This window comes from Acanthaster planci, linkage group LG09, assembly GCF_054643075.1.
Source record: "Acanthaster planci isolate LZ-2023a linkage group LG09, COTS_SCS, whole genome shotgun sequence".
Lineage (NCBI taxonomy): Eukaryota > Metazoa > Echinodermata > Asteroidea > Valvatida > Acanthasteridae > Acanthaster > Acanthaster planci.
In genome coordinates, this window is record NC_141785.1 from 13,717,127 (window position 1) to 13,732,682 (window position 15,556).

A 15,556-nucleotide genomic window follows, 5' to 3' on the forward strand; every position below is an offset into this window, starting at 1 on the left:
CAATTAAGTCATTCTATAAATTCAGGGTCCTAAGGTGTGACGTGTCCCTGTTACATCTGACCTATGTAATTTGACATGAAATTATCACTGAAATTGATTTCAAACAATTGCTGTTTGTTTGGCAGGTACTTTGCATTAATTCCTCACTCTTGGAAATTAGAGAATGTGTTCTGAACTTACAAAATCATACGTCAGATGTGACAGGGACAAGAAGAAAATGGACTCCTAATTTATAGAATGACCCTAATCTCTTTCTTTAATATATAAACGTTTTACATGCCCTTTCCAAATTTAATTCATGACGATCGATATCATTTCGGCTTTGAAGGTCAACGATTGCGCTTAACTTGTACTTGTGATTATTTTTTACTGCCACATCATTCCTCACTGTGGAGGCATCGCTTTAAAAGCCGAAGCTTGCGTGTGGATTTGCCCGACAATACAAGACAAAACAACGCAACACTAATTAGAGCATTTGGAAACAATAATAACAAAAGCAAATATATAACATTATGTAATCAAGACAAACAAAATTTTAGAAGTAATACTGGTTAAATATATTATTTAGACACAACAGTAAATAGCAATAATGGCTAAACCAACTTTAAAATAAGTTAGATACTCTGAGAAGTTACTAGGAATGTTTTTCATTTGTATACAATACGTAAAGAGTAAGGAACACAGCATAAGTATGTGCTAGCAGGCTGCGTGATCTGCCTCCACCTGAAATGCGAGGAATTTCTTAATCTGGAGACAACATCAGCCTGCCAGGATAAGGTCCCAGCGGCACTATTACGAAGAACGCATTATTAATAAACATCAAAGTGCTCATTAACATGCAGTCAGTTCAGACTTTGAAGATTTGGCTGTATAGGAAATGAAATTATGTAAAAGGCATTTCAGAAATCCAAATTCTTATACTCTTTATGTAACTATAGTTTGCTTTGCTTTTTATCTGTCGCAGGTTTAAAGCCTCTCTCTTGGATTATTTTTTTATATTTCTCCTCAACATGATATCAAATCGTGGTTGAAACACCCGTGTATAGCTTTGCAGCACTCAGCAGATTTTCGTTCTTTGCTCGCACATACCTTGTTATTATATCAAGACCAGGACCAACTGTGATGGGTATGCCAGAAAATGCTGATTGCATTTGGGCGTAGTATTCGTGGAAGCTTAAAACCAGTCGTGACAATATCGCGTGGTACATTCATGTATTTTTTTCAGTAACCCGCCTTTCCTACGCAAAACTGCACTAACCTCTAGTGTAAATCTCTAAACTGTAATACGTAAATGGCATACAGGTACCTCATTTTTATGATACCGATGTCATGGTTCAAAAAAAAGTGATCATCAATTTCAGTTGTCTATCCGGTTCGTCAGTGACTCTGTCCCGCACACACCCTCTATGTGATATTGGAGGGCCCATTACGGGCGAACTGTCTGTACTGTGACAGGCTAGGCCTATTGGATAAAACACCAACAGACTTTGCACCTCTTGAAGTTCCAGCGGCTCCAATGACACACTCTGTGGGTGAGTGTAGTTTCTGTTGCAATGACGTCACACCAGTGACGCACCCAGGATTTGTCGTGGAGGGGGGGCTTGGACTGGAGCCCCCCCCCCAGCTCATGATGATCAAGACTCCTGCTGCCCCACAGAGGCCTGGGGTATATATTGCATGTTCATTTTCAGAAAGTTTAAAATGCCAACGGGGAGGGGCTTAAGACCCCACCCTCCCCCGTTGGATGCGCCACTACGTCGCACTAAGGAATTAGGTGAAATTTGCACATCTGTAGCGTCTTTACACGGGCTCCCCAGGGCGAGGCACCAATGGCATTCGAATGTCACTTTATATCAGTCACACATGAAGGGATGCTTATGCAGCGAGAGAAAAGTAACTCAAACTCCCCTCGAAGACACGAAAGAAGCACAAACTATGTCAGTATTTCTCTTTTTTTTTAAATAAACGATGCGGTTTCTCAGTCATGCACCCGAAAAGTCGATCATGAAAAGGGCAGTATTTAAGCAAAAAAGGCAAAAAAATCAACTGATTAGTTGAAACAGTGAAAATAAACATCGGAGGAAGTCCAATAATTGAGGCAATCATTTGCCCTCCTTACCTCAAGGTGTTTGCATGATTGGTTAACTCGGCGCGTCGTGGCTCCTCCTCTTTCCTTTTTTTTAATCCATCAGTTCTCTTTCAGTCCCGTCTCATTTCCCGCTCTGTCGCCGAGGGTGGATTGGGTCTTTCGTTACCCAGTCCGCAGGGGCCCCGTAACCGGATACTCCCACCTCCTAGCAAATCACAGGGACGCCGGGCGTGTACCCGGATCGGTACGGCGCGAGAATGGCGATGAAATACATCATCAACGCCAGAGAAAATACTCTGTGAAAAAATGTGTGGAGGATGAGGTGTAATTTTCACCATAAATACGGAGGCCGATGAAAGAAAGATTTTAAGGTGTTACACACATAATTTGGAAAACGATTTAAGAACATATACATTTAGTTGCGGATTGCTTGCTTGTATTGGATCTGTATGGGAACCCCATGGCATTTTCTTCCTGGATGCTAAGATTTAACTTCACCAAGTATCTTACGCCATTATGAACTTGATAATTGAATACAGCTTTAAGGACCCATGCAAGTCATCTTGAAATGTAGCCATTGCATAAATGCACCTTTGTGTCCCATTTATGTTGCCATATAATTAGTCATTTCGATGACTTTTGAGTTTTTGCCATTGCGAGTTCGCCTATTCGTGAACAAATTTGTGATGTCATTCTTGGAAAACCTCAAATGTTACAGTTATTTCAGCACCAACGTTTGCCAGAATTACGGTTTTTTGCCAACTTAATTTTCCTATCGTGTTTTTGTTTTCGGTTCAAGACATTTAAATTAGGCCAGGAAGCAACGCTTCCTCAAAAATATTTTGTAAAAAAAAATAATTTGTAAAAATTACGATCTTATCAAGTTAGTCGATCTAATCGATCAGTAAAAACATAATTAAGTGAGGGTTACACATCACACATGCCCATGTAGACTGCTTCTCAAGTTGAGCATTTTAATGGCTTTGCAGCCACGGGAGTTGACGACCAAACGTAAAACTTCCTTGAGGGAATCTTGATTGTTTGGGAGTTGGTTCCTGGCATTTTGATTTGTGTACTCTCAGAAACGACACAGTGCGCTTAAAAGGATTAGTCTTACCACGGTCTCCATAAATCTGCACTTTCAAATCACACAAGTGCATGATACATCCGAGTCCCGATGCACGTAAAATTAGCCCTATCAGTACACCTGTCTATTTTTAACACATTTTTCAACAGGGATAGGGCCTACCACAGTATGTTTGACTTGGCAGTTCCTTACAGTATGCTCTTCGAAGGGTGAAGTCTAGGTAGAGTGGTTATCCTATTATCATATGTAATCGAAAGTATTTCCGTTCAGAGAGCAGAGGGGATTTAGATAGTGTTTATCAACTGGCTCCATAAGAACTATACCCGGACAGTGGCATATCTAACATATTGCCAGTTTCGTTGTTTTTATTTTGGAAAAAAATCTCAAAATTTGTTTAGGAATTAAAAGCACTGGCATTCCTAAACGATACTTTCACAGTTGTTAGTGGGGAGAGGGGTTGAGGATACTTCAAAATTGACATTCGCTTTTGAAAAAAAGACCCAGCCAAGACCCAGATACGACACCATACATTAGAGGCCCAGAAAAAGAATGTGTTCTGTCAAAATGGGCCATTAGATTGTGAGACATCGGGTGCAGTATGTTACACTAAGATTACAGAGAGGGAAGGTGCACAGAGTGTTTGAATTATATCTAATCTCTTCTCTACTGCTTGCGCATCGATAGTAGGCCTACTCTATTCTTATCTCAGGTTTCTTCATATGTACTCCATTTCTTTTGGATGGTTGTATTCTCGTAATGGGCAATTCTGCGAGAATATAGATGTGGAACGAAGGCTCAAAATCATGACCTCCGGCGCAAGTGCAAAATTGTCCCTGTGCTCTCAGCGACCGGGGAGCCAATTCAAGCCAATTCCCCTGTCGTCGCTTAGGAGTTAACATCCCCGTAAGTGGCATTTCATGATGACCACGGGTGGAAACAGCAATCTGTTTGTCCGGGCACGCGCCAGCAGCGCGTGTTGCCCCCGTGCCGGGGGTGGAAGAAACTCACGCAGGGCCCGTTGGGTCGATGCCGCGTCGCACCTGGTGTCAGCGATCACGTACAAACACACGCTCGCTTGGGTATCGATTTTTCCGCTAAAGTGAGACAAAATATTTTCCAATCAGGTTTTCTGCACCCCAATCAATTGATAATTAGTAAATAAAAAGATTAAAATCGATCAATTCCCTCTGTAGGCTTAATGTTGTTTCCAAAAGACATTGATGATCATTATAAACTCGTATCTTTCCCATCAAAACGAATCTTCAAACCTGTCCTGTGAAATCATTTCTCATGCTCTCAAGAAACAGAGAATGTAAAAAAGATGTGCTGACATAAGTCTTGAGGACATATTCTTTTTTATTTCAATCGCAGTACATTTTTTCGTGAAGACCTGCTTATTCCCCCATGATCAACCACCACAGGGTTCAGAATCTTACATTGAATTGGTACCAAGAATAATTACCGGCAACGCAAGACGCATAACCTATGGACTTTAAACTGGTACAGAGTGGACGCCATCTTGAATATTTCCTGGAGCACTCGAAGTGCACGAGTGGTCTGAACTGTTCACCTTCGACTGGCATACAAACCTGGAGCCCTGAGGCACAGAGCCACTCGACACTGTCGTACCCATGTGTTAGCAATGTCTTGCATGTCAGGAGCCAGCGGATAGATATACAAGCACAGATTACCCTATGCATTGACCTGCATGGCTGCATTCGGACTTATTGGAAAATGGCAATGTGTCTGAATTTCGTTTAACTGGAGGCAGATCAGCTCTTGCCCTTCTTGTACCGTGGTTTGCTACCGCCCCCATGAGGCATGTCGTGACCATTTCCAATTCTCAGCTGTGTCTCGTGTTAGTCTTCCTCCCCGGCTTAACAATGAACTAGAAGTCTTCACGTCCCAATCAAAGAGACACGCTGAAGATAATGGCCTTTATTTCAAACGGTTTGATGTACACGTGACAAAATAAAAGACTTAGATGTACAGTGACCCGAATCCCCCCTGAAAAAAAAACACGTGGGCTTGAAATCCCCTGAAGCGGTACCAGGGGCGAAACTAAAGGTTCGGGAAAAACCCTTGTTATTACCGAGTAACACTCATCAGCATGCACAGTAATTCCCGGAAGTGCTTGCCGTCCCTGTGTCCGGATGCGCGGCATCTCGGCAGGCGAGTGGACGCTTGTGAAGAGGTGCTTGGCCCGCACCGCTCGAGCTGTCTGTTTATTAATATGAATCAACTCATCATTCGAAGGCTATTTTAACGACGTTTTTCGGATCGGGGATGTGGTACATGTACAGGGAATTCCAGTTTTCTCTGTGCACTGGCTAATTGGCTGGGCTTCAGTCACAAGAGCCCCCCCCCCCGAACAACAGGAAGATGGGCCGACCTGGGCCTGGGTTTTTTTAACCCGTAATTATTTCGAGTGAAAACGACTCTGGGGGACCGGGTACAATCTACCCAGTTGCCTCCCGTAGGTCAGAAAAAGATGCTGTTGCGGTACGGCTGTGCTCCAAGTCGCTCAAATGGCAAAACTGAAGTCGAAGCCAATTGCAAGTTTGTTAAATATACGAGGGTGAACGTCTTGATTTCAAGCTCTGTTGGATCCTGTTTTACAAATTAACCAGAATGCTTAGGTTCCAAAAAGTTATACAACTTCATTTTGGTTGAACGTCTGCAAAGGTAAGAGAGCAGGAGTACAAAAAGATTATTTCAAAACCGGAAATGGATTTTGACGACATCCGGTCATAGTCACGACAGTACATTGTCATTGGCTGCAATGAGAGAATTGAGCTAGATGCATGAAGGTCATTAACATTTTGAACAACGTGGGCAAATTGGTTCCAACGTATTTTCTTGATACAATTGGACTGTTTCACCAAGATCAAGGAAGCCTACGGTGCAGTGAAACGCAACCTTTGGGAAAACGATCAAACGCGTCCATTACGTCACGATAATACATGCAGTAGGCCTTTGTGTAGGTCTACCCAAATCACATCAGCCTTAGTGCACCATGCAAAGGGTCATTTTGCATTTCCGACATGTTTTATATGGCGCCATTCATCAACTGTGAATTCGCCCAAGCCAAATGACGGGCGATGCACATAGAAATGGCAGGAATGTTCTTAAGTTAAAATGTTAGACCTAGAACCCCGCGCGAGTACTAGCGGGAATGCTCTGCCGCACCAAGCTCTGTTTAAAGCATATTATGATTGATAGTGCGCTGCAGATCAGAGGATCCCATCAAACGATGGTTTACATCTGTTTGACATTCATAAATTTCGTTCACAACGAAACGGTTTAAATCAGTTGTATTCTGGTATACGTGGACTTTTGGTTCATTCGGTGTTTGTGTGAATGCGTGCGATAAAAATGGAATGTTGGATTTGAGACAGCTACGGTATACAATATGTGTCTCGATAATTTATGGGAGCCACTGAAGTCATTTGGCTCATTTCTGGATTTTCTGAGGACTCCGAAAAGGTGCAATATACTGAAAAGTGGATTCAATGGGAGAAATGAAAGCTCCACTGACGGTGCTGTAATGCAAATATCTCAGAAGTGGCAGATGTGCATATTCCATTGATAAGCCTGTATCACTGTTTTCGCGGCCATGAATCTACCTTTCCCTCCGCAGACCCTGAAGATATTTCAAGATGTGAGGACAATTATTCAACGACTTCCCTGGACACTAGTCTTATCGAACATGCCACCGTTTTAGGAGTGCACGAATACTCTGGTTGAAAAGTCTTATCAACAGCTCATTGTATAAACAACCAATTAAGAGAAATCCGTATCCCCCATATCGGTCTGTCATCCATGTTTAATTGGCATTCGTCCAGAAAGCGGGCGCAGAGAGCGTGTTTTGACTGCTAGTCTCTGCCGTGATTAGCCAGTCTTTTCGGTCCGGCCGGTCCGGCAGAGTACGGTCGATGACTGATGGCCATTACTGATGGCCATTACTGATGACTCTCAACTGATGTTGAGATCTAAACAAATCGGGTTTTCATTCAGTCCAAGGAACTTAACCTGCAATGCGTTCCCTAATCGATCCTCGTCGATCATAATGTGTATGGTTTTCGTTTTACATTTTTCTTATCTGATTTAATATCAAGACTGGTCAACAGTGCTGAAAGAATTTTACAACTGAGATGACCACATAAAGTCAAACTCACGGTTAAAAAAGGACAACAGGAACTTTATGCATAAAAAAGTTCTGGAAAATAGGACACAGCAGTAGAAAGTACGTTGAGTCTTACACCCAAAAATAGCATTGGTAAATGAAGACAGTAATGCATGGGTAAAGTGAAATAGACTGGCTCCTAGGGTTATTTTTCTTCGACAGTCTGAAAAAGGGGAATTAACAAATCCTAATTTTACTGGCAGTAACAAAAAAGTTCCTAAGCTTCCAGCGGTCTAAAATAATGCACAAAATTAAATTGATTGAATGGCACATGCGTGGTAATACCAGAGCGAGATCTGAGGAATATCAGCATTGATCCACCGATAAGCTGCCAGCTTAGATACCTCGAGACGGCGCAGCTGCAAATATAATCCCGCTATCATGGGTGCCCCCTGCATGCACGCCATCGATTCATCGTGTACTGACCCAATGTTACTCGACTATCAACACAAATAATTAACAGTGTCATGTTTTTAGCATCGTTCACTATCGCTAGCTCCCTTGAATACAAGACAATTAAGTCGGTGCAGCGTTTATGCGCAGAGGGAATAATGTCCAGTCTTTAATTCCGTTTGGTTTGATCAATGTGATGATACAATGTCACTGTGCGTGTGCATGGTGTATATAAGCCGTCAGATTTTGTCGTATATTGTGGTAATGCTGGCAGTAGCCCCTTGTACGGATGACGTACCGCTGTGTTCTCCGTAATGCATGGTGGGATTGAATGGGGATCATCGTGTACCTCAGTAGGCAAAAAATACATGTATGTATAAACGAATTAATTTCGACCACAAGAAAGTGAAAGGTGGAATCTTACCGTTACGGAAAATTATTCTCCGGAATATTAAGAACGTTGATTACCCAACTAACTGCCTTCTGGAAATGGGGATAATCGTACTCATAATGTTAATGATAGTAGAGTATATTGATGACCCCTATCCTATCAAACTACTAAAAACAGAGTGATGCGTCATTGGTACATTAAGCTATTATTTTTGCCGTATCTGCCCTGAGCAAAAGCACCCCATCATTGACTGAAAAGACCCATGTTGAACGGGAGTGTTCCTTTTGTTGGTAGTTTACATTTCATAGTGGCGCCGTATAATTACCAAAGGAGCCTCTGTTGTTAGGAAAATTGCGCCCTCTCTTGGTTCATCAAGGGCCCATTACGATACCCTGTATTAATAGCAGACTTGTTCTAGTCCCTCGATGTGCTTTTAAGAGTTCAAGTGGGCAACAAATCCCTTTGTATAGGGCCTAGTTTATGTTTTTAACTTGTCGGGGGGTGTACACATACAGGAACAAGGAGTTTTCTTCTCTGCGTATTTTACGCTCTCTTTGGATCTTTTCACCCCATGTATACTCTCTTAACATTCACATCAATGCAATTGATTGCATGGATAGAAATTTATATTCCCAGATTTTAACAAGAGTGTTGTTACTGATTTCTTTCTTCTATGGCACCTAATTTCATTCCACAGGGTGTCTGGCTTCGGAAGCTGAAAATAACCTCCACAAACATCTATTCAATGGCAGCTACAACACGCGCCCTCTACCGGTCGTCAATGCATCCGATATCCTGACGGTGTTTTTCGATTTGGCAGTGACCCAAATTGTCGACGTGGTGAGTGGCACGCGGCAGACCCGCCCGTGTGTTCTATTTGAATAGTCAGTTTCCGAGACCACGAGGTTTTGACTGTTCTGACAAACTCAGATCAAGCCCTGTCCGATCTGCTTGTCTATGTCTGGCAGGAATAACACGTGCTCGTTCACATTTTTAAACTGTGGCCAAGTATTTCAGATATGGTGTCAGCAGTCGTCAATGTCAACCAACAATGGCAAAATTGCACTTGCTCCACAAATATCCGCCTTTTTCAAAATTGCCTCAAACTGTTTTATGCAATTTTCTGATAATGTTGATAATGCTTTTGAATGTCTAGCGTGTGTAAATTGACCCTTAAATTGACTCCGTATGCAATAAGTTTCCCTGAAGAAAACATGGAAAATAAAAGAAAAGTGAAAATTGCTATTCGTAGAGCACAGCATGGCAGATGTAGCTTAGATTTGAAAATGCACCTCATGTTACGATACGGATTATCTAAAGATTAAAGATTTATGATTTTCGTTTGCAGGATGAGAAAAACCAGGTCTTCACTTCAAAAGTGTGGATGAAACAGGTGTGTACTGCGTTCACCAAAAGTTAAGAAATGTGCCTGTGGTAGGATGGTCTTATGAATGTTCAATGTTTGAAAAAGGATTGAAATTTAAACAAAATACATGACATCTTTTATTAATGATGGCGACATTATTTGTTATATAAGACTTTGGTTTGATATCTTGACCAGTTATTGTCTTCTGTAATTTCTTGTTTTCTTTAGGTTTGGACAGATCCAAAGCTACACTGGAACCCGGAAGACTTTGAAGGGATAAAGAACATCAAGGTTCCAACGTCGAAAATATGGATTCCAGACATTCTCATCTACAACAAGTGAGTGGCGTAAATTTCAATACTTGCAGTTTGGTGGACTGGCAATTTTATGGGTTGCTGGTTGGCTGCCCTTGAAATTTGTCAAGAGCTACACCGGAAACTGTTGTCTAAGTCTAGGTCTTTGCCACACTGAAAATACCCGGGGACACACTGACAATAGACTAAGCCATAGCTCTTGAAGCCTATTTCAAGCACTGTCTGAATTGCTGGTTGGTTGACTGTTTGGCTAACTTAATGACTTGTTGATCGGTTCCCTGATGGCCGGCTGGGATGCTGTTCTGGTCGCTGGTTGGCTGACCGACTTTCACCAGACGGCTGGCTGGGGGGTTAGCTATTTAGCTGATTGGTTGATTGAATTCTGTGGATCATGAGATCACAGCTGGTTGGTGGCTTTTTTGTAGGCTGTCTTGTTGGTAAGCTGATTGGCAGAATGGCACACAAGCAAATTTGTATGCAAGGCTAGCAGGTATAACGTCGCACTTGATTTAACCAGTTCGTGTGACTTCGTTTTAAATTAAATCACGCCCAATCACGCAGTTCGAACCGCAAGTAGAATAAGTGGTGTCTTTAGCAAGTGGGCCTGTATGACGTAGTCATGAAGAGTATGGTCTAAACCAGGTTGACTGAATTACTGACAGCCTTACCAGTGTGCTCACTACACGTATAAATAGTGGAATGATGTGTTGAAAGGCGATAGATTTGCCTTTATACAAAACAACTTTATCACAGAAACTAAATGAAATACTTTTGTATCATATTTACATTTAGTGCCGACGGACCTTTTGGGATCGACTCCAAGGCATGGGCGAACATCGCCCACAACGGGACGGTCACCTGGTTCCCTCCCGTCGTTTATCGTAGCTCTTGCAAGATCAACGTCCGCTACTACCCCTTCGACGAGCAGAACTGCACCATGAAGTTCGGCTCCTGGACCTACGACGGTGGCGTGGTGGACCTGGTGCCGCTGAACAACAAAGCCGGTCGGAAGGACTACTGGGAGAACGGCGAGTGGCAGATGAAAGAGTCACCCTGCATCAGGCACGTCCAGAAGTACCTGTGCTGCGAATATCCCTACATCGACATCACGTGCAGCTTCATCCTGCGCCGTAAACCTCTCTATTACTTTGCCTACTTGCTGCTGCCCTGCGGGCTCATCTCCTTCAATACCGTCTTAGTCTTCTACTTACCTCCCGACATCAGCGAGAAGATGTCGCTGTGTACCTCTGTGCTGCTCTCCATGGCCGTGTTCCTGCTGCTGGTGACCCAGCAGATCCCGGCCAACGCTACCGACTTCCCGCTAATCGTCAAGTACCTGCTCTTCACCATGGTGGTGGTGTCCTCCTCCATCGTCTTCACCGTATTCATTCTAAACATCCGGTTCAGGTCGCCGCAGACTCACACCATGCCCAAATGGGTACGGTGGCTCATGATCAACACCTTGCCCAAGTACCTGGGCATAAAGAGACCTGAACGGTACTCACTACGGTACCGCACAGTGGGGGTCACCATAACTCGAGATGCGTTGTCGTCCAGCTACCTCGACGCGAGGAAAATCATTATGGAGAACAAAGGCAATAATTACAATGTGCGCATGCGCAATGAAATGGAAAATGAAACTGAGACCGAATCTGATAGTGATTTGCATCAAGGTAATTGCCCAATTAGGAATGGTGCCTAAGTAAAAAAAAATGCCCGACCGGGAGCTTAGAAACACGTTTAAAATGGTTTATTTATCCGAAAATGTCCTAAAATACATGTATCCCAAATTCTAGGAAAGGATATTTGCTGAATTGTTTTGAACGGTTTCTTTCAACAGGCGGAATGCAGCCACTGAGATACCTACCTACTACACATGTAGGTACTAAATGCCCAGAGGCCATGGTCGTTAATAACGCCATAGAGGAGATCATGTATCTGACGTCACAGTGTGCCAATGAAGAGGACGACAAACGGGTATAGGAATGAAAACAAAAGTCAGATTTTTGCCCATGAAATCAATGATTCAAACGGATCATCGAAGAAGTTTTATGATAAGGCAAAGAGGCATAGTTTACGTTTTCCCCAAAGTAAATATTTTGTGCAGATTTCCATAGTCGAAAACGATTAGATCTGGAAGACATAAAAAAATTAAGCCAGCACAGCTAATTGCTTATCTGATGCGTACATCGCCGCTTAAAGAATAACCAGAAGAGACATGATTATCAGTGCTGAAACTTCAAAACCACGCTCTTATGAATGACCGCCTCAGCCTGCTGGTTACCATTGCTGGTCACCCATCCCTGATAGAGTAATAACTCGGAGCTTTTCCTATACCAGTTTAAGTGTACAAAGGCTGAGAGTTATGATACGAACCCTGTTGAATGTTACTAAATGCAAAAGTGGATCGGACTGCCAACAAAGCCTTGCTGCTGTTGGGTACCCAAAGATTGGCCCACCTTGCAGCCATCGTGTGTCGACAGCTCCACATCACTGTTGTATTTTTCTACATAGGGCCTAGATAGCAAGGCTCAGTGCTACTGTTCACTACATTTAGGCCTGTGTCCATAATCTGAAACCTCTGTCTTCTTTCCTTCTGCATAGGAGAAAGAAGACTGGAAATACATCGCAATGGTGGTGGATCGCATTTTCCTCATTGGCTACCTATGCGCCCTGTTCGCAGGCAACGTGGGGATTATCTTCGAGTCACCCAACGCTAAGGAGTTCTTCTTCGGCGGATGACGGAAACCGTTTGGAACGGGCAGAATGTAATATGGCATTGGGGAAGACCACCTTTCAAACGTCGAGTAATGCGTTCCTGCCTTTGAGGTGAAGCGGCTTCGTTTACAAGAATTCTGCTGACACTGATCCCGTATGTCAAGTCTGTGTTACACAGCAAAGGCCTTTCTGTGCTTGATGTTGGGGTTTGCAATAAAGATTTTTCTATATTAAACAACCCATTTTACGCAAGCATTAAGATGTTTTAAAAGAGGGCGGGTGCCAACACTGGTTAAGGAGTATTGTGCTTTCATTGTTTTAATGGAATGGCAACTTCCTTTTTGCCTACCCTTGGAAATGCTGCTAGAGGCAATATCAAAGCATGGAGCATTTAATAGCTCCATGATCAAAGCCGCATACAGGCGAGGCGCATGCGTCATTTTAATCTACTTTCCGTTAATTGGGTGTATGTGAACATTTCGAAACGATTGGAACAAAGTTTGCACGCATCAAGACTTCCGTAAATGTAACTCCAAGGTAAACTGAATGGGAGACTTTGAGACGTTGTTGGCAGCAGACATACCGGCCCCTTTTCACAGTTCTGCGCCTGCTCAGAATAATGTGCGCATGCTCAGAACTGGTAAAAAGGACTGGTATGTGTGCTGCCACCAAGCGTCTGAAGGTTTCTCATTGGACGGCAAAACACATTCGACCTTAGAGTAGTAATAGGGCCTTCTGTTTATTTCACAAGACACTTTCTGGAATTCACTGGTATGCGCCAAGGCCTGCCTCCTGAACGTCAACTATTCCAATCGTCTTGCAGGCGTTGCAATAACACTAGGGCCTACTATCAGCATTGTTATTCTCACTTTATCTCAGGCTTGTAAATACGGCTGCCATTACTCTGCACACTCTGTGAGGTACCAAACCAAAGCAGGTTTTGAATATCAGCCCATGTAATCTCTCAGTGCACCGCATATCTTTTACAGAATATACGCTGTGCACATTTGCTGTGAACTTCTTAAAGTAGTTGATAGACGTTTGTGGCAACCCTTTAGAAAATTTTGCCAGAGCATGGTTTTCCAGAACCAGATATTTGACCGGATATAATCGTTACAACGAAGGAAAAACAAGACTTGCAGATATATTGGTCAATTAAAAAAAATAAATCACAAAAATTCAATGGCCTCATCTTTTCTTTGTTAGAAAAATTAAATTATACTTCAATAGAGTAGAAAGATTCCATACTTTCAATTTGAAAAGAATTAAATAATTTTCCACTCTGTCTTTACAAATAATGTATTATTAACAAATAATGTATTATTAATGTTAATATAGATTTCTATGTATATTGGTTGGATGAGCGGCACACTGTCCGCAGAACAGTACTGTACGGGTTTGTCTCAAAGACATGTCCTTAGGATTAGAAGTGGCCTTGGTCAAGCTGATATGAAATTAATAGGAGCAATAGAATGGGGCTTTCACCCAAAAGCTCCTTGAAAAATATGTTCGCTTCCGTCGAGCCGAGAGATTTTCTGCTCTCATGAGTTTTGAGTGATAGGATCAGCTAATGGGGTGTCGATATTGCCCATGGCTGACGATCGCTTAGCATAGAGGGAGGGGCCTCGGCTTGTAAGGACCAGCGCACCAGTCCTGAGGGCCTCCATTATGAAATATCACATTAGCGCTTAATGAGACGTTCCCCGTCACTCACTGATTGATGCCAGTGCGTTGGCCTGATGTGATCTTTGAGCCAACTGTATGGTGCGTGACGAAGTTTTGCTTCAGTAATGGTGAAAGAGGTTATTGGCTAAGATGATATTTCATGCACATTGATTTATTGTGACCGCTTTTCTGATTTATTGTGACCACTTTTCTGATTTGTATCAAAGCGAAATCATGTGATTAGCAGCGCCATAAAATCGGTCACGTTTGAATTTATGACAAAAATTATCGTTTCATTTCACAACCCGTATTTTACAAGGCAGTGATGTGGCTTTGTAATTGTGATTATAAAAAACAATACCAACACCCATGCAGTGGATAAATTATTACGTAAGGTATCCGCGCCACAAAAGATTACACCCATCATAAGTACCGCTATCACATTATCCTCACCGACGCACCCTCTGCGAATAATTCTAAAAGCAAGGCGCAATGGATTCGCCAATTCCATAAATAGGCTTACATGTACAAATTAGTATGCCGCACATATTACTTTTAACGTTAACCTCATTAACATAATGTATACAAATACTAGTTGATGATAGAGTGCAGATAATAATTATCTGACACTTTGGGTGAAGATTTTTTATAACGTCAGCTGAATCCTTTTAATACAATACAATTCAATTCAGTGACGTGTATGTTTGGCGCCCTGGCCTCTGTATGGCTACATAGTACGACAAATTTTTTAGTATGACTATAAATTGTTTACTTTTAGAAACACTTAAGGGGTGTGTCTCTGTCTAACAACTGATCTTGCAAATAACTGAACAATATTTGGTCTTTTAAAGCCAGTAATCATGGCACAGAGTGCTAAAAAGGTCGCGTAGGCAAGGCTATTGATTGTGAGTCGTAAAAAGTACAATCTAATTCACGTAGTTCTTATTCTGTACATTGAATGTCTCATTTTTCATTGGACATAGAATATATTTAATAAACGTGCGTTCCGCACTTATTCTTGAAACACAATATCTGCAAAAGAGCTCTCCTGTTGTTCATTTTGTCCCTGTTTTCCTAGACTTGAAACTCCATAGTTTATGTACAGCCGTTTAGTAGACCTTAATCATAAGGAAGCCATTTTCGACTGTGATTGATTGAGTCTTATCTTATTCACTGTAAAATGTTAATTGGAGTGGTGCCAGACTATAAATTCCATGCCACACTTTCGGATTTTTTTAAATGTGGCCTTAAACATTTTGATATAATCAATCACAAAATTTTATATTTTCCATCAGTATAAATGACATTTATTTGGGATGAACTTTTATTTATTGCTTTCCTGTTTAT

General features: G+C 42.1%; 1 protein-coding gene across 1 annotated transcript in view; it reads left to right on the forward strand.

The window, feature by feature from the left end:
- The window catches only part of LOC110986375 (neuronal acetylcholine receptor subunit alpha-3-like), a 30,153-nt gene extending 14,915 nt beyond the window's left edge, over window positions 1–15,238 (forward strand). Inside the window, exons 2-7 of the mRNA XM_022248195.2 lie at window positions 8,844–8,986; window positions 9,495–9,539; window positions 9,741–9,850; window positions 10,619–11,499; window positions 11,667–11,803; window positions 12,431–15,238. Of these exons, the coding sequence (XP_022103887.1) occupies window positions 8,844–8,986; window positions 9,495–9,539; window positions 9,741–9,850; window positions 10,619–11,499; window positions 11,667–11,803; window positions 12,431–12,568 (1,454 nt within the window). The 3' untranslated portion in view covers window positions 12,569–15,238. The remainder of the gene's footprint in view (window positions 1–8,843; window positions 8,987–9,494; window positions 9,540–9,740; window positions 9,851–10,618; window positions 11,500–11,666; window positions 11,804–12,430) is intronic.
- The last annotated feature ends 318 nt before the right edge of the window (window positions 15,239–15,556 follow it).